The sequence below is a fragment of the Rhipicephalus sanguineus genome, chromosome 1 (genome assembly GCF_013339695.2).
Source record: "Rhipicephalus sanguineus isolate Rsan-2018 chromosome 1, BIME_Rsan_1.4, whole genome shotgun sequence".
In the NCBI taxonomy this organism is placed as follows: domain Eukaryota; kingdom Metazoa; phylum Arthropoda; class Arachnida; order Ixodida; family Ixodidae; genus Rhipicephalus; species Rhipicephalus sanguineus.
This window is the reverse complement of record NC_051176.1, coordinates 335,335,360-335,357,758: the sequence shown is the minus strand read 5'-3', so window position 1 is coordinate 335,357,758 and position 22,399 is coordinate 335,335,360. Positions and strand designations below refer to the sequence as shown.

The 22,399-nt window shown below is 51.1% G+C and overlaps 1 protein-coding gene across 7 annotated transcripts in view; it reads left to right on the top strand.

Annotated features, from left to right (window-relative positions):
- LOC119379570 (homeobox protein extradenticle) overlaps nucleotides 1-22,399 on the top strand; it is a 371,983-nt gene that overhangs the window by 273,299 nt on the left and 76,285 nt on the right. For 4 of the 7 annotated variants that reach the window (XR_007414951.1, XR_005181251.2, XM_037648870.2 and 1 more), the window contains exons 5-7: nucleotides 7,992-8,127; nucleotides 11,499-11,589; nucleotides 15,410-15,439. Coding sequence is in view for 4 of the 7 variants with exons in the window: in XM_037648870.2 (XP_037504798.1) it covers nucleotides 7,992-8,127; nucleotides 11,499-11,589; nucleotides 15,410-15,439 (257 nt within the window). In the remaining 3 variants the exon portion in view is untranslated. The remainder of the gene's footprint in view (nucleotides 1-7,991; nucleotides 8,128-11,498; nucleotides 11,590-15,409; nucleotides 15,440-22,399) is intronic. The other 3 variants (XR_005181252.2, XM_037648873.2, XM_037648874.2) reach the window with 1 other exon arrangement.

Here is a 22,399-nt window from a genome sequence, read left to right as displayed (position 1 = left end):
TCAGTTGCATTTCGGCCTAGTGGATCTTTGCCAGGAGTCCAAATGTGGCCCTTGGAACATCGCTTCTGATTCAAGCACTTTACTGCAATTTCACAACTTAACCACGTCCTTTACCACTCAAAGAAAGTAGGTAGGTCATAGATGCGCCTGATATTCTATGGACTTTCGAGTATGCGCTAAATATTGAGGTGTGTCTTCGTTCTTCGTAGCTCTTGTATAGCGGCAATATACAACGCGCTACCGGAAATTTAGATCAGTTCGCTGATGTAGCGCGTTCATGCAAGAAAGTTTTCGCTCTGTACACCTAGCAACCTTCTGCAGTGTGTAGTGGCCTGAAATGGGGCTGCTGGCTGCGTGTGACTCCTCGGTTCTGTTCAAGGTGCATGTGTGAGTCGTTCTTCTCGATAAACATTCGCGCCGCTACTGTGACAATCTTGTACGTACCCTAATGAATTCCGTGCAGTCAGTCCGCCTTTAAGAGCAGCGCCATCTGGCGAGAAGGTGAAAAACAACGTAGCCGCCGCTTGGCATCGAAAAAGAAAAAAGCCGAAGTGCCCGTGGTGCTTTTATCTGCGGGATAAGCCGTGATAAATCTACCCCGCTCGTCCCTGCAGCGTGCGTTCGCGCTTCGCAGCGTCCGCGGGAAGCCGCTCTTATTATTCGCAGCGTCCCTGGGGATCTTTCCCTTGAGACTTGAGGGGGGCCTTTCCGCTCCAAGTGGGCAGCGTCGCGGTTCGAACCCCTGCCTCATACCGCGCGGGCGAGAAGACCTCGTCCTTCTTTCTTTCTTTCTTTCTTTCTTTCTTTCTTTCTTTCTTTCTTTCTTTCTTTCTTTCTTTCTTTCTTTCTTTCTTTCTTTCTTTCTTTCTTTCTTTCTTTCGTCTCCTCTTCGCTAATCTTCGTTTGTGTTGCCGTTGTTTCTGTGCTGTTTTCATGCAGCGCAACCTTAAAGGCGAGCCTTTGCCACCAAACAAAAAATGTGAAAATATTCCGCTTGCGCATGCCATACTGCGGGGCATTATGCGGCTTGCACGTTATGTGCATTCAGTGTTGTGTGCTATGTTATGCTCGCACGCTTGTGTGTATGTGTGTGGTACAACCGCCGGGGTCCAGAGGATTTCGCAGGGGAGCTCAAGGGAACGCGAGGCGCATCGCGGGGAAGGGGGGGGGGGCGCTTGGGCGGGTCTTCAATTTTTCTTCGAGAGGGTTGATAAACAAATTAAGGAGCGCGAGTGGCGAGCCTCTGCCGCCACCATCGCTGCTGCTGCTGTTCTGCCTTTGCAGGAACGGCGGTGGCAGCGGCCTTACGCTGCCGCTGCTGCCATAATTCAAAACCGGAGCGCGCAAGGAGGCTGACTTGAAAGAACTCTCTATCGCGGGGTTGATGTTTATGGTTTGTGCCACGGCGGGGGCTTGGGCGCTAGCTTCGACCGCTCCTTCTCTCTCTACACCACTCCGCCTTTCAATCCTGGGAAAAACAAAACAGAGAAAAAGTAGGGAAACGAGAAACAAATGTTAAGAAAGCCTCTCTCTCTCTCTCTTAAAGAGGCTGCTAGGAGCTGGAGCTGGACCCTTCTCTGTCTGAATAAATAACAATTAAAAGTTCACTGTTTTCTTCCTCCTTTTCTTCACTTTTTTTTCTCTCTCGCTGGCACGAAGCTCATGATTCCAGATGCAAAGCCGAGCCGCACGCAGACTGGGCTGTGAGAAGGAAATTATGAGCGATGAAATAAAAATTAGGGCCGAAAGGATGAAAAGAGCGAGCAACGTGGCGGAGAGTGTTACGTATGGCGGCGGAGAAATCAGGGGGACGGCTGTGTCTTATTAAGCCGCGATTTATAAATAAACTCCCGAGGAAGTCTCTCTCCTCACGTAATTAAATTAAAAGTGCTTGCGCCGCCGCTCTCCTTGGAAACTGCGGAGAAGCTGGATGGGGGGGTTGAAAAAGAATGGCCGCCTTTCTTTTAATGTTGCCAGCCTCTAAACTTGCATGCCGGCTTATCTTTCTCGCGCGTATTTGCTTAACTTTTTTTTAAAGTCCTGCGTGGTTTTGCCAAAATGTTTTCGGGAATGTGCCTCGCCGGCACGTCGTTCTGGCGGCTGCCACCCCCCCCCCCCCCCCCCGCCCTCGTTTGGTGAACCTGCGGCATATGCATTGGCTGTGTGTTATTGTTTTCGGGTGGATATTAGTCACAGTCGGCCCTTCACCTTTTATTATTTTTTTTTCTGCGATAGTAAGCGCGTGCAGTTTGTAGGAGTGCTTTGAGAGAGACCTGCTGAGAGTAAAGGCGTGTACAAAGAATTTTGATACTGCCTCTAATGCAACCCTCCCGGCGATCGCAAAGTTGTTCGTCCAAGTTTGTTATCGTGAAGACCTGCCGCGCATACTAATTCTTCACGTTCAGTTTTTTTTTTTTTTTTTTTTTGTGCGTGTGTGTAACGGTGCTTGTTATTGCCGTCCAGTGGAAAGTGGTTCTTAAGCCCCGTGGTCTGAGCTTCGAGTTTTCTTTCGTTCTTTTCTTGCAAATTTTTCCCAAATCTCGCCGTTGCGTTGAATATGTTCGCGCATATCTTTCGGTGAGCCAAGAGTTTGAAGCGGGGCGGGCGCGTGAGTATTTATCGCGGGCGCTTATTAAAGCGGGGCCCCCGTTTTTTTTTTTTTTTTTTCGTGATGGCGTTGAAGAGTCGATAGTAGCGGCTAGGCACTGTGTCTTTTTTCTATTGTTTTTTTATGCCTAGCCTGTACGTAGGGACGCGTAGCTTCGCCCTTTATTTTACAATATATACGTGCATAGTTTTATTCATTCCTTCTGGGTCGTACGCGCGCATGCTATCGCTGAACTTGCCGTGGCGATTTCGCCGGTTATTAATGGAGAATCGTGGCGTTCGGTTCTGGCTTTTAAAAAAGAAAGAGAGAAAGAAAAAGACACGCAAGCCAGATGAAGGCAACGTATAGTGCAGCAGATGGGGAGGGGGGGGGGGCAAGTTTCTTGCCTGATTAACGACGCCACTTTTGAGACGGCGCTTTACACTCTGCAGCTCGCGAAGAGTCGCGCAGTAAGCCGTAGTCTTTAAGAAAGAGCAAACTTGTTTCTTCTCGGCGTCTCGGAGCGAGTGGCGGAGAGGTGTGAAGAGGTTTCTTGCAAAGTTTTCAGCCATGGCTGAGCTTGTGACCTGTCGTTGATTCGTTCGTTAGGGCTACCGAATGCACGCACCACGCGAGTCTCTCGAGACTTTTCGGGGCAATAGTACCCTAACTTGGGCGAGTTGGTTCATACTCGGGAGAAATGCACCGCAACTTAGACGAAGACGGGGGACACAGGAGACACAGATTCGGCGCTCGTCTGTGTCTATGAAGAGCCAGGTGCTATGAAGAGCCAAGCACTTTTGCGCAAGTCTTGCTTCAGCTGCGTTCGTTTCATCAGCCAACAGTAACGGTCCGGCACTCGTTTCATTGTTCAATGTCGAGCAGTAGGCGAAACGAATAAGGCGAAAATGTTTGCTCTCGAAATGCTAGTTACTGTTGCGAGGAATATGTTGCGTAGTTTAATCGTCATTCACATAACTATAGACTTGAAGTACAAAGGTTCGCCGCTTAGCAGCTAGCTGCGAAAATGACACTCGGTAGAGCCAGATGTATACTTCCCCAGAGTGGCGCTAAATATGGCAGTATTAACTGAGCTATTTTGTACAACACAGCTGCAGAGAAGGTTTCTACCTGTTGTTTTCGTCGTCTTGCTGTCGATTAGTAAATTCGAGGTTGAAGTTTAATCAGTTGGAGTAATCACCGCAGCGATATCGGTGATCTAGCTGCCCCACTGTGCTGATTATTGCACGTGTGAACATGACAGGGTAAACAGTCTTTGGATGTCTACTTTCAAATAACAGCATGTAGGGCCGTTCTCCATTTCTGTCTGCCTATTTTTCAATTCGTTTTGTTTGCCAGAAAATGTCCTGGCTGGGCTCCTGAGCTGAAAGCTGCAAGGAAACAGCTTTCCAATTTCTTTCTTTCTTTCTCTATCTATCTATCTATCTATCTATCTATCTATCTATCTATCTATCTATCTATCTATCTATCTATCTATCTATCTATCTATCTATCTATCTATCTATCCGTTGCGTGCGTGCGTGTGTTTGTGTAGACAAGTATAAAATGAAGGAAGGTTGGACGCATTGCGTTTCATTTAATCTCCAGAGTGGCGGGACAGCAAGCAAGATTAGGGAGGAGGCGGCAGATTTGGATTGGCGAATTGCTGAAGAAATCCAGCGAATTGACAATAGCCAGACTCGAACGTAAGGAGGAGGAAGACGGTAAAGCACTTGGAGAAGAGAAGGGGGGGGGGGATGAACGAGAGAAAAATTGGGATGCGAGAGTGATGGATGGGAAGTTGAACGGCGGCGTCCTCGTAGCCTGCTGCTGCTGCTGCTGCTGCTGTCTGCGATGACATCCGTCGCGCAGACGAACGCAGGCCCCCGGCGGGAAGTGCAAAATAAAGTAGAATTTTTCGCAATGAAGGCACGGGCGGGAACAGTGCGGCGCAGCAGGGCGAGGTGGTCGTCAACCTAAGTACCGGCTCGCCCTTGCCGTAGCGAGACGGGCGACTTCTGCGCGCAAGCCCCATTTCTTGATTCTACGTTGCTACGTTGCTTTCGAGCGCGACTTGTTTGAGCCGTACCGGCACATCCCGATCCGCGGAGTGGCATTTACGCACCCAGTTTGTGAGACGGAGGAAGGAACGAAGACTGCATACAGCGTGGCTAACTTTGCTCGTGTATATCTGCCGTAGGCGTTGCGTAACGCGTCCCGCGAACCGTTGCTCGATCATGCCCCCCGAGCAACAGTGGAGGAGGCAGATTGCACCCATGTTCCATTTGCGCCATCTCTTTATATACTACTAGCTACTGCTCTCATTTTCTCTTTACATTTCCTCGCTTTTGCACGCTACTAAAGCGTTGAGACAAGGAATGAAAGTGCGGATGTCACACAACGTCCTGCAGCAGCAGCAGCGGTTGTCCCCCAAAAAGTTGTCTTATCGGGTATTTCATCTTCATCTCCTGCAATGCCCCTCCATTTGTTCCATCTTGCTATACCTGCCGCTTTCGCTTGTTTCCTATCGTTCCGCATGCATGCTGCCTTCGCAACTCACCGTGAGTGGGACGCCGCACCGCAATTCCTGTGGAGAGCCGTCGCAATCGATGCATTCACTGCAGTTCTATCTGGACCTGCGAGCGCTCGCGTGATTGCAATGATCGGAGTTCCCCTATTTCTCTCGCCATATGCCTCCGTTGCGACGCGTCATCTTAAGTCCTAGTCCGATAATCTTTTTTTTTTTCCTCTCTTTTTGTTCTATCCTCGGCTACCTTCCTTCTCATTGACAAGAGAGCTAGTCACTCCAAACCAATCGAGGAGATCAGTGCGCCATTCTCCTCGGGTAACTTCCTTCATTTTAGCGCTCCCAATCTTTCGGGCGCTCATTTGCATGACGCGTTCTCTTCACTCTGCTTCGGGGCAGTCTGGGTGGGTGCGCAGGACAGGCTCTTCTTTCGCGATGCTTAAACCAGGGAGGGAGGGGAAGTGCTTAGGGGTGGCGGGCAAAGAAGAGAAACCGATGGAGGAATTGAAAGTCATCCGTCGCGCCCTGCATGCGCTGTTGCTTCGTGCTTTTCGCCTCGTGGCAGCAGTCACCAATCGCCCGGCCCGCGCGAATGATTGGCTTCTGCTGCTGCTGCTGCTCGATAGCGGCGCGTCCCGCTTTCGTAAGGACAGAAAAGAGAAGAAAGAGTGATGAGCTCATCGGTGATGTACAAGATCTGATTTATTCTCTTCTTCGTTTCTCTCTCTTTCTTCAATGTAGTTATTTATTTATCAGGCCTCGAATCGGTGACTTTTGGCGGCCGGTATTAAGGAAACGAAATAAGAAAGCACGTCCATGTGCATGTATATACGTATCTATGATCAAAAAAAAAATAATGAGAGATCGAGACGAGTAGTACTGAGATGACGACGCAACCGTCAGGAGATGCATCGCGAAGAGCAAACGTTGAGGGGATGGCCGCGCGAGGCCGGTCTTCGCCTGTTCTGAGCGATGTGCGGGCGTAACGTCGTGTCGTGGGCGGAGGCGAGCATTAGTTTTCTCGCGCTATACTTACAGGAGGCTTTCCATTGAACCATATGAGGACTGAATGAAGGAGGACTGAGGACGAGAGGGCTCCCCCTTTCAAGCGGACAAGCTCAGAAATGAGCGCCACGGAAAAATTTTTAACAAGGTCGAGAGGAGAGGGAACTGGAAGGTTTTAGCGAAAATGGCGGAGTTCGAGAGAACGAAAGAACATTGAGCGCAGCAGGAACAAAGTACAGAGAAAAGCAGAGGGTGCAGGATGAGTCTGGAGCTGGCGTTCATGGCCGTTTTTTGGGGGGCAACGACGCCGTGACGACTGCGCGTCTTCTTCTTCTTCTTTTTTTTTTTTTCGGCGCCGTTACACGCCTGGGAGCACGCAACCGAATGAATGGATCGCAAATCTAAAGTTCGTTAGAATAATCGCGCAATTTATAACGGGCCACCCCTTCTCTCCCTCTCCGTTTCTCTTCTTCGCGTGCCTCTCCTCCGCATCGTCGTCGAGGAAAGATGCTTTATAAGCCGCTCTGTTGAGCCGAGAGTATTTCTTCTTCTCAGCCGCACCGGCCTGTCCTGGTGGTGCGATCTGTTATATTCGAATGCCCGGAAGCTTCTCTCGCTGTCTGCCTTTCGAAAGTCTCTGTACCGCCTTCTTCTTTATTTTTTTTCCCCCCTTGCTCATATAGTGTTCGCCATTTACCATTCTGCCTCGCAAAGCGCTCACGGCAAGCGTCGAGGGTGCGGCGGCAGTCAGCGCTTGTCGTCACGCGGCGCGCGACGTCACGTGTCGGTGCGCTTTATTCTATTTTTTTTTTTTCCTATCTCTCCCTTCTCTCTTTCTTTCCGTGTCGACGACGGCGACTGATGGTGTCTCCGTGTCACCGCGCGCTCATTTGTCCACGTCTTGTCGCCGTTGTTGAAGTCTCGCTCCCACTTTCACCCCCCTCGTTTCTTTCAATCTTTTCTGGCTGCCGACGGTGAAATAAACATCGCCGAGTAGCATTTGCGCGCAATGAGGAAACAAATACTGAAATCTGGAATCTATCTAAAAAAAAAAAGACGTCTGTAAGTACGAGCTGCGCCTAATAGGACACCTAATATTCCTCGCAGTTTAATCTGTAATATGCTATTAAAAAGCCTTTCACGAAGTTTTTTTTTTTTTTCTTTTGTGTTGCGCCTCCAGATTTCATGTTCTTCCGAATCACGAGTTTAATCGGATTTTCACTGGCTAAAACAATTGAGTCTCCGCTGCTGGTACGGAAACCTTATCTGGTGTGGACGACTATACGACACCACGCTAATGTGTTTCTGGTTGCTTCTGGCTGTTTCTAATGTGCTTGCTCGCTTGCCAATTGTTTCCCCGTTTCAGGGTATTAAACCGAATATTGTCATCTTGTTAGGCTCTGTCCATGACGTGAGTCATCTTGGACAACATTTAAATCAACGGTGTAGGCGATTCCAGCCTCGTCTGAGCAAGATTTGGAGCCGCGCGCGTTTGACACCGTGCACGCAGTTGTCATTTCGTACTGTACGTACTCGTCTAAATTGTTCCGTCTCGATATCTTCCCGTAAGAATATTCGAGGAAGTCCTCGCGTCTTTCCATTTGTCATTTAGCGCGCTGGCGATGAGTGTCGCCAACTGAACCGGGCGTGCGCATTCGGCATGTGCCGAGTGTGAAACGTCCATCCAGTGTTCCACCCTGCTGCACTCTGTCTTCAGTTAAGCAGGTGTAGAGTAAGCATTGCTCCTTGGGAATGATAGAGGAGTCGACGTCTCTCGCGCGGTACTACGTATATGACTGTGCTTCTTCGTCGCGTCGAGGTGTGTTTGTTGCGTAGCCTTGTCTTTGAAATCTTCGTGCGTTCTCGTTTCAGGCGGAAGAGGCGGAACTTCAGCAAGCAGGCGACGGAGATCCTGAACGAGTACTTCTACTCGCACCTTAGCAACCCGTACCCGTCGGAGGAAGCCAAGGAGGAACTCGCAAGGAAGTGCGGCATCACTGTCTCTCAGGTACGTCTCATTGCCGAGACGCGACTATTGCTTGACCGTTTGCGGCGCGCGTCGCTTTCGCTGTAATGCCCGTGGTTGTCGAAACAACACCTGCGATAACTGTTGGAGAAGTCTTCTCCGCAGCTCACCGCACTCTAAAAGGAAACACAAAAAAAGGGTCGTAGACTCGGTCTTGTGAGTCCTGACTTGCAACGTATATGACTCAGTTTAAGAGACACGTCAACTCTCTTTGGAGATCACTATGCTCTCGTCAGAGAGTCACCGAATCCAAAAGAGTCATATACGTGGCTAGTCGGGACTCGCTGGAGAGAGTAACACGTACTCTTTTTTTTTTTTTTTCTTGGAATGTGTTAGCCGTTCTGTGGTTGACTTCATTCTGCGCGTCGTAGTGTGATTTATGGGATTACTAAGTCGCGTTCGCTGTGGCTATTTTGGACTTTCCCTAAAGTTACCTTGTACGCTATGGGATGCAGATTCTCTTAATTATGGCGCAAGTCTCGCGTCCTCGCCTTGACACCGTCCTTGTTAAAAACAGTGTGTCCTCTACAGCCCCAGCGATGTTGTTTGGAATACGAATCTGTTGCGTCGGTAGTTTTATGACGCGACAGACTGCGTCGTTCCATAGTTGACGATTAAGTGAAGCGTATAGTAATGCTCAGCGACTAATTGAAGTCGCGTTGTGCTTGTTGCGCTTTCTTCTTCGTTATTTATTTATTCATTTTAGTTTGTTTCGTCGGCGTTACTGTAGGGGGCGCACTCGAGAATCGCTATACGTCGTACGGTTCCTATAAATCCTCTTTCGCGGCATTTCAGGAAGGGGCAAAAACAAACCGCGCATTGGAACGGAACGCATCATCCGAGGTACGCCCGCGGGAGAACTAATTGCCACCGCTTAATCTTTGCGCATCGCCGTCGCAATCGGGAGCAGCGACAGAAAGGTGACAAGCGTAGTGTGACGCTGCAGGTCGGCAGTTAGAATTCTATCCCCGTCCTCCTTCGGCCGGCTGAAAATTCTCTCTCGCGGCCTTTTTTGCTCGGCAACAAAACGAGCGAAGAATTAAACGGCGCGATACTGTGCTCCGCGAATGCTTTCTCTTTATTTCGCTCGTCAGAGCTGGCAAAGGAGCGCGCTCAGACTGGATCCGCGCGTTCTCATCTCCCTGATTGGCAAGAACGCGAGGCTGAGAACCCACTCGGCGCGCAATCCCGTGTCGCGGCTGCGGAGCTTGCGTTGCAGCGCCTTGGGGAGGGACTTCTGGGAGCATCTCGTTTAAGGTAGTTAAGCGGGGCTAATTGAGGAAGCGGCGGCGCGCACTTTCTCCGGCGCTCTTTGCCTAATCGCTTCTGAGGCGCCGCTCGAACGTTTCCTCCCGCGACTGTCGTGTGGCTCACTGCACTCACCCACCCACACTTTCTCGCGTCAGTTTGGCGTGCGGGGTGACGGTAAGCTCGTGGAATGGTACGAATGTCGGTGAGCTTGCAACACGGCACATGTTTTCCTACAGTGAAAAGAGTTTCATGTGAAGTCGGAGAACAGAAGCAGCACCGACCAGCTTATAGCATATACCCGGTACGTGGCATTGCGCGAAGCAATGTAATGCGTCCGCTGGCAGATAACAGATAATGCGGCGACATACCGTAGGTTATATCTTTCTGCGAGTGGTGCAGTTTCAAGGTTTTCTTCCTTTACAATGTGAACGCGCCGAAAATGTATCGCGTTCGTCTTCGTGTGTATACGACACCGGAAGCCCTCGCCGCTATACTTTCGCCGGAGGCGGCCTTTTTCGGGTCCCTCGTCTCTGCTTCAGCCGTATAAGATGGCGGCGACTTCTTAATCCCCGTCGAATTGCCGATAAACCAGTTATCTTGTCGCCGCCTGACATATTTTACGCCACCGAGTCCAAGATGAGGAGCGCAGCCTTGCTTGAGGGGAGCGTGCATGGAGAGGTTGCGGGGGGGTTGCCTGCGGAAGATTATGAATAAGTTCTTATGCAAAATTGTCCTCCCGCATCACCTCCACGCGCTATTCGTGCTCCTAAAATATGGAAATGCGGCGAGTCGCCTGCCCTCCCTCTCTGCCGATTAAAGAGGATGGAAATACGGAAGAGGAGTGGGCGGTAGCGGGGGCCTCGCTCGGCTGGCTTCCTGGCAGGGCTCGCTTCTTTAGCTTCTTCCCCCGTTCATTCTCGTGTTCACGCTGCGCTGCCTTCACTCGCACGCCGCATCGCGTCATGCTCGCCGGGGACGCGCGGATGAAATCAGCATAAGGACGCCGTGCGCACATATTTTACGCGGGGCTGCCTGCGGGGAAACGAGCAGAGTGTCGTCGGCTGGCGGTGTTCGCGACGACAGCTGTATCTGCATGCTCTCTGCTGCTGCTGCTGCTGCTGTCTCTGCGGAGGGGTGGAGGTGGTTGCCTCCTGCTTTTCACTGTTTGTTCGCGCGGGCGGTTGCCATCGCGTGTCGAGGAAGGAGCCTGCGAAACCCGCAGTGGTTCTGCCCGACACGATAGCGGATAATCGTTCGCTCAGGCATCTTCGGGCAATGGGACTATGAGGCTCATTACGATTTACGCGGCTCGGTTCCCCTCCCTTTTCTTTTCTCGCTCTCAAACATTCCGGTGTCCCACATCTTCGGGTGCCAATTTCCCGTAATCAGCCGCTATAATCACCGATTCCTGCGTTTGCTACAAAAACGTGGATTGCGAAGCTTATATAGCTAGCGTGATCTTTAAAAAAATTTTTTTTGTTGCGACTCTTCGCCAAACTCATTAGTATCAGAGGCCGAAAGAAAAAAAAGGGGGCGTCTTTAGGAGGAAGAATTAGGCACACATGCATGAATAAGGCATACGAGGAAAAAAAATAAATATGCGATACTTGAAACATTCGCGTCACTCGCTGTGTATTTACATAAAATGGCACCGAGAAGAATGTACGGTCAACGCTGGAGTGCTGCGGGATTCATGCTAATTGTTTGCGGGGTTTTCTTTATTCGCTCAATGTGGTTTCGAGCAGGTGCACGTTTGTATCTGCGGGATCGTTTCGCCCCACTTACGTTCCGATACGAAGTAGTATTTTAGCAACCTTACTGTTTGTAGAGATTCAAAATGCTTGGAACAGGTGGTGTCGCTTGAGCCGACGTTTTGACAAGCAGACTTGTCTTTGCCAAGGCAGCAACTTCAGGGCTCCAGCGACAACCCCTGTTCAAGCATCTCTAATCTCTTCAAGCTTCCCCTGAAAATCTGCCTTACTGTTTGTAGCTGACGTGTGATCACTTTTGTTTGTGGCCGTTGACAACGAGATTTTAAACATGTACCTTGTTTTCCTCTCCCTCCTTCTTCTGCCACCCTGCCCTGCTTGTCGTCCGTGCAGGTGTCTAATTGGTTCGGCAACAAGCGGATACGATACAAGAAGAACATAGGGAAAGCGCAAGAAGAGGCCAATCTCTACGCAGCAAAAAAGGGTAAGTGCACGCCCTGCTCTGTCGATAGTGGTGCATGCAGCATTTGCAAGGACCCGACCGCTGTGGTACCCACGGCAAACGAAGGCGTGCCCTAAGCGTCCTCTGTCCTGTTGCCACTTGTAGTGCGTTACGGTAGGTCCGCTTCTGCGAATTGTTCGTTTCAATGTTGTTGTTTTTTTGTTTTTTTTTATTATATAAACGGCTCTGCTATCCTGAATTTCGCGGTTACCCGTTTAGTACGTGTGAAACCATAACGAATAACTTCGCTCTACTGAAACAATTAAGTATTCTTTCATCTGCGAGGAATAAAAGCACAGCTATATGAACGGCAGCCGACGCGAAGATAGTATATAATGCTCCCATCGCGAAAGGGACAGCCGGGCTCATAGCGTAGCGAGTTGTGTGGTGAGCAAAATTGGAGCGTCACGCCGAGGCCGCGGTGTATATTTAGAAGCGCGTGGTTCGTTGTGCGCTTTCGCGCGCAGCCGTACGTGTGCCGTTAACATAAAACATTTGCTGCAACTGAAGGGCCAATGCCTATATGCGCTTGCAACTGTAACGTTTGGCTAGCATTTTTTGGACAGGGAATATTGGTTAGGCACTGCATAGCAGAACCACATCTGCGTGTTTTTTCTTTTTTTTTTTTCAGTGCGTGTTGTGGCACTGAAGAAGGACGAAATACAGCTAATTTTCGGGCCATCTCGCCGTAAGGCTCAGTCCACGCGTCTTATGGCCGTGACTTAGCTAAACAGCAGCGAAAAAATATATAATGATAAGACTGGTGCGTCGAGCGTTCAGTTGCGTACTCGTTTTCCTTCGGTAGAGCTAAGCGTGGTGTGGCATTACCGAGTTTCTGCTCCTCGCCGCCACTCGCTCATGCCAATTCGAGTAGTGTCGTGCGTAGATAGGAGGCTACGAAGTACCGAGCAAGGCGAGCAAAAAAAATAAACAAATTCGAGAACCGCGATGGGCGTTTACCGCGCGCCTCCTCGTACAACGGCAAAGGTTTCTCGAAGCCTTTCCTGCACGACGCGCGGGATGCGTTCGCTCGTCCCTATTTCCCTATTCGCGCCTCGCGGGCGGCCTTATCGGCTGGCCGCTGGCACCAGCTCGGCGGCGCCGTATTTGCCGATGCTCCCGAGACTTTAGCCGAGCAATTTTTCGCCACTTCCCGCCCCAGCGGCAGCAGTGTTTGTTTTCTTTCTGTTTACAGCCTCTCTGCGCTGCTGCTTCTTCGACTCCCCCTCCCGTTTTCTCAGTGCTCGTGAAAAACAAGCACGGGTGCGCAACCCGCTGTAAAAGAGTGTGTGTGCTCGCGAAACCTTTCAGTTTCTCTCTCGTCGCCCCCCTCCGACTTCGCGAACAGCATACATTGCTGCCGGGATCATTGGTCCGAGTTGCTTTTGCGTTTTTCTTTTTTTCTTTCATCGTTTCGTGTTTTGCGTTCTGCCGTAGGGAATGTTTGAAGGAAACGCCAGGAGTGGCGCGTAAAAGAGAAAGGCAGCGGCCGTGAGAGAGCAGGGAGGGGGTGGGGGGCGCCGGTGCTTTGAGCCGCGCCGTAATGTATGCATGTGTTTGGAGGCTCATCGAACGCTCGCTCGTGCTCGACGGCGCATCGGCGCCGCGCCGATGCCTGCCTGCCCACCCGCCGAATGCGTGTCGGGAGACTGAGGGTGAAACAGGCAAAAAAAAAAAAAAGTTTCGGTGGGAGAAGCAATAGGCGCCTTTTCGATGCGGTGAAAACGCGCGCGCGCGCGTTTGCTCGTTTTCGGGCCGACGGCGCGGCTTTTGTTTTGCCGATAAGGAGCAGGCGCCGCTTTTCACCGCGTCCGTGTGTGTGTGTGCTTGCTTGTTTTGCGGCGGGTTCCTTTTGTGTGCCTCAGACCGCGTTCTTCGTTCTCCTAGCCGCTGTTCTGCTCTCTCTTTTTTTTTTCTTTTTTTTTGCGTTTCCAGCTTCTCCCTTCTGCATGCACAAGGGAGCAGTGGTGCGCCTCTTTTGTTTTCCTCCATGAATGCCCCTTATTAGGGCTCTCTAAACTTTCTTTTTTCTGTTCCGTTTGCCGGGAGAGCTCTCGCTCACGGAGCCGTGCGCGTCCTATCGGCTATGCGAGTCGAACATGTGCTTTTCTCCTGCATTTGCCTCCTCCCGTGGCTGTTGTGGCGTTTTGCTTTTTCTTCTCCACCCCGGGACGCGCGGCCGTTGCTCGTGCTCGGCGAAGCGCTGATTTTGGGTGCTGCTGTAATTCGCGCATATTCCTACGCGTGTATAGGTGCGTGGTATATCGGCATCAAAAGCGAAGAAGCGCCGCGCCGTGTTTGTGTGTGTGCCGCAGGAACGGATCCGAAATCGCGGAAAACAACAAAGGAAAAGCGAATCCAGAAGGCGAAATTCAAGGAAGCCTCCTCTCACCTCTCAGGCGAGGAAGTCTAGGGAGCAGGGGGGAAGGGGGCCACGTTACACGCAGCGTGCGCGCGCGACGACTGGCTGTGCGTGGCCGTTCCCTTTCCCTCGGCGTTGGCTGGCGTCAGCGCGGCGTGGTGTTCTCGTTATCGGTCCGCTTGCAAATGCTTGCCGACGTGGTTCACGCGCCCCTGCTCCAAGACGCGGACCCGTAGCGATCCGCAGGCCGTTTTCTCCGCTATCTGGGTTCGCCAAAGCGCGCGGCTGAAGCGGGGTCCCCCCCCCCCCCTCTCGTCCCTCCCCTCTTGTAGCGTAAAACAAGATTAGTAAGAGTGCGTGCAGAAATTTTTCAGGCCCACGGACGTTCTGGTGTATTTTAGCGTTCGTGTTTATTGCGCGTCTCTTCTTTTTTCGGTTTGCGGTGGGTTTCGTGGTCCTCTAAGGTGGTTGGTCTCGCATTACTCGGGCAGTAGTTGGTTGTCGCTGCACGACGTCCGAAGCTCTGTCGTGGGGCACCCACGCAGCGTATCTCTGATGTTGGATTTTCTTTTATTTATTCAGTTTTTACTTCTTGTTGGCTGTTTCCTTGTTCCGAGCCGAGCTTAAGTGGGAATCTCTCGGTTCTCCTATTATTGAGCATACGTGCCGCCGAGGTTCACGCTCACTGTGTGTGCTGCGCGCTTTTTTTTTAAAGTAAGTTCTTTTCTAACGCTGGAGCTGATCAGATGATGAAGGCTTGCTTCTCTACTTTCGTAGTCGTTACCCGATGTCCTCAGCCATCTCCGCGAACTGCAACTGCTAGATCAAACAAAAATAAACTGCTGCCTGCAAGTTCGTATGTCGGTGTGTTTGCCGGGCTTATTCGCAGATCGACAGGGCATGTCTGTCATAGTAGCATCTCTCAAAGCTGTTTTCCCTTATCTTGAAGATAACTTCTCAGGTCCTCCACTCGCGCGCGGTTCTAGTAGCATTTTTTTTTTTTTTTCATCTTTCTGCGCATGAGGCCCCCACAGCCATTGGCTTGCGTCGCATTTCGACCCTCAGCGTCTCACAGCCAGTTCGACCTGGATATTGTTCGGAGGGAGGGCTTGGTCCTAGGTTTGATAACTTTGTCGCGCATTCAGTAATGGTCGCCCAGAGACCTCGCAGAAAGATCCTCGGGCCTTTGTGCGATTATTGAAAGCTGTCTGAATACTTCACTGTAAGAAATGGATGCAGCGTTTTCGCATAGCGCTGGCATTACGCAAACTTTCGCAACGGCAGCGGTGTCTCGCTCTTTCTGTCTGTCGTTCACGTTGCCAGTGTGTCGCGTCCTAAGTTAGGGCTTGCCAGTGGTGTTCGACGTAAATGTAGCAGTGTGTGCGGCGCGAATCAGCCGTTGTGCAGCGCTCCTGACTCTGATCCCCTTGCTCTTTTCAGCATTCCCGAAAAAGAAAACAGACAGACATAGTAAGTGGAACAGCGCATGGTGATACGTGTATGGCAGTGCAGCGCCCTTCCTTGCTTCTTTTCATTCTCTCTTCGAGATCGGTCGTTTATTTAGGCAACCCTTGGTTCACTATCCCATACACAGAACGGTTACAGCAGCAGCCTGAGTATGTTAGGAGACGGCTTACATGGCTGTCGATCGTCTATGCGAATGCGTAAGCGTGTAACGTCCTTTGTCCGGTGTAGCTAAGTTGTGTGGACCGTGGCACAGGGCAAAGCTGCAGCAAAAAGGTCTATGGTAGACGTAACCCCTTAAGGGTTATCTTCACCTAAGGCGATGTTACCCTAGTTATCCTCGTTTAGCTTTTGATTAAAGAGAGGAACGGCTGTCTCCAGATCAGTTCGGACGGCACGTACTCCTCTAAATTTGGGTGAAGTTTACGCGGCCCACTGGTAACAGTTGCTCAGGCTTTCAGACATTCTCTGCTATGCTACGATATCTATAAAACGTTGTTTGAAGGGCCCCTAAACAACCTCTGAAAATACAAAGGACGAGCTCGTTATTCTTTCCTGGCGTTTCCCGTGTTTTCTGCACATTTCGTGACGCCAGCAGTCTGTTCACGTGACGTCATGAGAAAATAAGCTCCCGATTGGCTCCTATACGAGGAATATCAGTTGCGAATTGTCTCCTACCCATCCTTACCATGCAGTCGCACGCCCTGTCTCGCATGACTATCGTGCACGATCAACTGATTTCACTTCGTTTAGTGCGTTTTCGACTGCGCAAGCGGAGGTATCAGCGTGTAGCTGAAAAGCGCGAAATCCTGATAGGCTCAGCGCTTAGTGCTGATATTGTCCGCGTATTTTATGAAGATATAAGCGGCGAGGAGGATATAGCACCTGTAGGAAGGGTAGTGAACGCAAGAAAGAAACCACTGTCTTGTCTTTGAGCTAGCATTAGTGTAGGGACCCTTTAATAGTATCGGCATATCTCGTCGGCGCACGTTTCGGTAATTCGCGCGATGCGATCTGTTCCTGTTCACAGTGTATAGCGTCAACCCCCACTTTACGCAGCTGCCGCCATTTGTGGTCTACTGTGTTACCGCCCCCATGTAATTTTCGCCATTAACTGGTCTCGTACTGGTCGCCTTTACCGTACGTCCAGTCGTACAGCTCCATCCGCATACGAGCCCCAGGTTAATGCGTTCACGCATTAGCCTGGGGTTCACGCGTTCACGCAGCCCCAGGTTCGCGCTCGCGTAATACATTCTCTTGTCGCTTCACTCGCTCGCCGGCCAGTCTGTCTCGGGAAGTGTCGCGCTCAAGAGCGCCGCCCCTGCACGCGATAAATCCCCGTCCTGCAGTATACTGCGCCCTCCTCCAAGACTGGAGCGTAGCTCGCAAGTTTTTGTGTGGCTGCGTGGCTGGCGGGGTTTTGTCGTTTGTTGCTTGTGCCGAGGCGCGCGTTCTGACGTGATGAGACCGGACAGACTTCTTTGCAGGAATTTTCGCTGGTCCGTTCCTGCATTCGTACAGTCCTTGGTCGTATAGCTTCGCGGTTTTTTTTTTTTTTTTTTCGGGTGTTTCCGTGCAGCTTGCGTGTTCCACTCTCGCAGTCATAGTATGCTTCGTCCAGCTGTGGAGGATTTCTCTCTCTCCCTCCTCCTTGCTGCCGCATGTGGAAAGCTTACGAAAGGACGCTCGCTTCTCTGCAATGCAATTTCTCGTAGGAAAGACACGTGTCTCATTGAATTGCCGCGCCCACGCCCTAGCCGCCGACGGGCGAGCGCGTGCCCACCCGTTTTCGTTGCCAATTTCTTTTTTTTTTTTCTTTCACTACGTTGAAAGGGCCATGGGCGCGTTGTCGCTAAAGTGACGGAAGGTAGAATTCTTCCTCTTTTGCTACTGTTCTCGTTACGCATTCTTCGAAGCTTAAGTGAAAAACGGGGCAAAAGAAAGCGAGAGGGTGGTCAAAAAGTTGGCTTCACCGTAGGTGCACCGTGAATGGCAGCGCGAGCGTGCCGCGCATTATTTCGTTTTGTGTGCCAGGGCATACCCGCGTTACTGGGCTCTGTGTACTTGCGAATACTTGCGCATGTTCCAAAGTGGACGAAAGTCGCTCGGCTACACAGTATACTCTCCCCCGGTTGAATGCAAAATCAAAAAACGGGGAGATGGCCGATGTTGGTGTGCGAGGAATGGCGCGGTTTTGATTTTCTACTTTCCCGTGGCATGCGTATTTTCTATGAGCGTCAAGAAGACAAGCAAGGGGGAAAAAAAAAGTGCTCCGCTGTCGTCGCCTTGACGAGGACGTCTTTGTAAACCAAATTACTTCGTTGGCACTGTGCGAGGTGTATGTGCAAAATTTTATTTTCTTCTTTTTCAATCTTCCCAAAATCTGGAAGTCATAGTTTTCGAGAAACCCCCATCCCCCTCACTTTTTTTTTTCTTTTTTGTGAGCATTGAGTTGTTATTCCAGAGCTTTCAGTTGTCCGACTTGATCGGCCGCAACTTGACAGGCTCACGCCCCTTCTATCAATAGCCACAACGCGTAGCACTCGTACTTGAAGCAATTCTCTTTCTTTATTTTCCTTTTCTTGCCTTCCTCGGTCTCTTCTTCCAGCTCATAGAACTCTCAAAATTTGACGTTTTGTTAAAGTGGATGTGCAGTGCGCTTAAAATGCGTTCACTCTGTTTCGCTTCTTTTGCTTCGTAGCATTGGTCCTTTTGTTTGAACATTTCTGTCAGTGGACAAACTTGTTATGACTACTCGTTACACATCGGTAGTTTAGGCGGTCGTCGGCCATACACGTTCCGTGTTTTTATCCTCAAACGAACTCCGTTGTTATTCAATAATCGCTCTCTTGTCGTGATATCAGCACACTACAACGCCCACAGCAGCCTGCGCCTGCAAAGCGTTAGCCTCCCCTCCCAGCTTGAGGAGCTTATAGCGAAGCATATTACGCTTTTGGGAGAGGCCGCGCCAGCCAATGATGGCAGCGGCCAACTCGCGGTATAATGTAGGCTCTTAGAACCTTCTCCCTCGATCTCAGAGGCTGCCTTGCTGACCGCGATCCATGCCCGGTTCCTGGCCCCAGTCTCGGGATGCTAATTAGCCCCGACGTAGCGTCTATTAAGGCCACGGCTTTCCCCGCCAGCCTCGTACTGCAGTGAGGGTCAAGCGCGGCTGCATGCGGGGCCGCGTGTGTCTGCGGTCGTTCGATGCCTCCCGAGTTGCGGGAACGGCCGACAAGTGGGGAGCGGCATGTTTCTGGTCGAAGTGGTGGCTTCGAGTCGATTGCGCTCCATTTGGCCACGCGCTCTCTTCCGCCGACCACCGTTGAGCTCGAATAAGGTTGCATTGTTGCGCACTCTGTGATCGATTATCGCGATGGTTTTCTTTCTATCGTTTTATCTTCCTCCACCCTTGAAGCACCTCCGAGCTTTCTGCCGGATGTCTTGCGGCCTCTGCGATGCCCACTATTCGCCAGGTGCGCTTCCTGTTTCAGCCTGTTCAAGCTTGCGTCGCTGCGGCGAACCGAATTGTCCACTGTGTCATACGCGAGCTGTTTTAGTGTAAACGTTCTCTAAACGGTCGGCGCGAATAAGCAAGGACATCACTGCACCTTCTGAAAGTAAGGCAACTAACTCGTTTTAGCAAACCAGGTCCACATTGGCGAAGGCGTTGTTGCTAAGTAAGGAGTACTTGGAAGCGATATCAAAAGCGTTTCGCTAGTCGTACGCGCTTGCAAAAGGTATATGAGAGCATTCGAAGTATCGATGTTCGAGAATATCCACCGACGCCTTTTTGTTGTGGCTTCTCTCTCGTTGTTCCAAGCGCTCGGGTTTCCCATTCCTCGCTCGTGCACTCCCGGCAGTTTTTACGACTCACTATCACAATTAGCGTTCTGACCACTGGCCATGCCGCTTCTCTCGCCGGGGATCGACGCAGATAGCTTCTTTCAGAAGAGAGTCGCCCTAGGCGAATGTCTGCGTAAACGAAGGAAATAAGTGTTGGTCGTCGAGCGCGGCTCAACCTAACCGACGCCGAAGGCGGCCGTAACCACCCGGCTCCGTTCCTCATCATCTTTTTCCTCATCTCGCTAGCGGCCGCTACTTGGGGCGATCACTGGGGGAACCCTTTCACCCCCCCCCCCACCTCACATTCATTTACTCTGCCTTTGTTTCGCTGCTCTCGCAATGTTCTGCCTGTGCCGGAGAATCTAATCTGGAAAGGAGAGCCACGCATCAGCCCACGTAAGCTCGCAGGAAGAGAGAGCAGAACCCTCGGGCTATCTGGATTAATACGTCAAACAGTTTGACGTCGGAGGCCCGATGGGAAGGGTCGGAAATTTGGGAATCGAAACTGTGATGGGGGGAATGGAAGGGGGTGGGGTGGAGAACATCGCTGTGGGGCCCGATTGGCTCCGTTGATTCCTTTTAGCGTGGCTTTGTTTTTAACCTCTTCGCAAATGCGTGGAAAGGGTCTCGTTCCTCGTCATTTCTTCGGTGGCCCCGAGTCAGCGGATCTCGTTCGTCCCTTGTACGCCTCCTGTCTGCTTCCCCTGCGCCAGTCAACGCGAAAAAGAAAGCAATGAATGTCGTTCCTGACAGTTTTTACTGGTTCGTTGCGTCCACATTTTACTCTACAAATCAAGGGCGACTCTTACGACATTTGAATTCCGGCGGTACGTACGTCACGAGACGCGCTTGTCGATTCAGTGCTGCGCGCGATCTCTTCAGCGTGCCAAAGAAATTTCCAACCCACGTATCGTTAGTTTTCATCCGCTTTTGCAAAAGTAGCAAGTCGTATACGATGCTCCCGTTTATCATGTTGAACGTTATTTTGTACTTGTAGGCTACCGCGGTGGAACTGTTCGCTTCACGCAGCCCCGCCACGGTGGTCTAGTGGTTATGGCGCTCGACTGCTGACCCGAAGGTCGCGGGATCGAATCCCGGCCGCGGCGGCTGCATTTTCGATGGAGGCGAAAATGTTTGAGGCCCGTGTACTTAGATTTAGGTGCACGTTAAAGAACCCCAGGTGGTCGAAATTTCCGGAGCCCTCCACTACGGCGTCTCTCATAATCATATCGTGGTTTTGGGACGTTAAACCCCAGATATTATATTATTATTATTATTGTTCGCTTCACGCAGGTCAACACTTCTATACGTATACGTCGTGTTTTCGTCGATCTCTCACTTATCTCGCGAACATAGTCAGGTAGCACAATCAGCCCTTAAGATAGTTATTCGAGCTTTTGCTAAGGCGACAGGGCGTCGCAGTAGAGCAGTCATGAAGGGGCAAGGTTCTGTTGCGTTTTGCTTGTCCCTGCGGCAGTAGATACGTTCACCTTTATGTTTCGTCCTACGAGGCCCCTTCTGTTCGAATTGTTTTGCTGAAAGTGGCTGCCTATATAGCCTTCTTCTGCCTGCTCCTGCACTCTTTTGCGTTTGGTTCTACGCTTGCTCCACCGTATAAACATCCCGCGTTGCGCATGCACTGCCAAGCATCTCCTTTTCGCGTTCGGGAAAAAGAAGCCGCGTCACTCCCATATCAATCCCTAAAACGGACTAGAGATGGAAGAGGGAAGACCGCGGGATTTCTTCATTTCCATTCCATTTTGCGATGACCCGGCGAGCATTCACCCAGCTACCCTTAGCAGCAGCAGCAGCAGCAGCCGCAGCTGGAGGCTTGGCCGCGCTTTTGTGCGTATAAATCTGGGGTCCCCCCACTGGCTGATATTGCTGATGTGAGCGGGCATCGCGGGAAATTCAGGGAAAGCGGGGGACCCGGGCTCTTCTGTTTGGCTATGCGCAGCTTTCCATTGAATGTTTTGCAAGCGCCCGATGAAGGCAAAATTTCAGCCTCCCTTCCTCCTCTCACCTCCCAACCCTGGCGCGTCACACTCCGCCCCTCCACCCGTAGTGTTGTTGACGTGTGCCTGCGTTACAGGAAGGTCCCACCGGAGTCTTTACTCGTATGTCGTTTATTATTATTATTTCTTTCTTGTTGGTTCTTTGTTCGGGCATCGTCTGTCTTGCGGCTTAGAGTGTATAGTGTCGCGGCCGCTGTGGTAGTGTGTACTAGTATACACTCGATGTCTCACTGCAGTTAACATTGGCTGTCAAACCCACATTTTTTTAGCACTTTTCAGACATTTATTTTTTTCGCTTCCTTGTTCTGCGCGATACTCCAATGCTCTGGGGAGCCAAATTTAGAGCGTTCGTAGTGTCTACGAGCAACGCTGAGTCGCTACACAAAAGTGTACATGTTTATAAACGTTGTAACGGACAGGTAGAGAGATGCAGCGATAAGATTTAGCGTAGGGAGACTATAAAAGCGCTGCAATCGAGATTGCAAGATAATTGACGTAGTTTAGAATTTGCAATGATGCGGGCCAATCAAAACGCGGTCGTTTGCGTTCGTCGTGCTGGAGTCGTCGCTGTCCGGCCGAGTTGACACTGCGTTGGGCGGTGCAAAGCCTCAGCATGTCGATGCTGCGTCTCTCTCTCATCTCTATAAACGTCCCCGCATCGCTGTCGATTCGCAGGCTTTCCCACTTCGAACCATTCGCTAGCCTTAGCTCGTGTTCGAACGCTGTCTACTCACTTGGCAGTAGTGGGCGCTGATTTGAGGGCCGTTAGTTTGACCCCTCATGTTGACGCTCGGCTCGGATGCACGCAGACGCGAGCTGTCTTTGAAGCTGGCCCTTACTCAACACCGCGCTCTGCGGGGCTCGCATCCCTCCTACACCCCCCTCCCTTCCTCTGTCGCCCCGCTTGTCGGCTCACTGGCCCAAGGCGACGCTGACAATCGTTTTCTTTTAAGGACTCGAATGCCGTCCCGCTGACTTCCGCATCAAGATGAAATTTGCTTCGGAGTGTTTGCCTGTTTACTAGACCCTGTGTAACCCCTGCCCCTTCCCGCCTCGAACGGCTTCATCCGAAGGATGTTCCGAATCTGTTTGTTTTTTTCTTTGC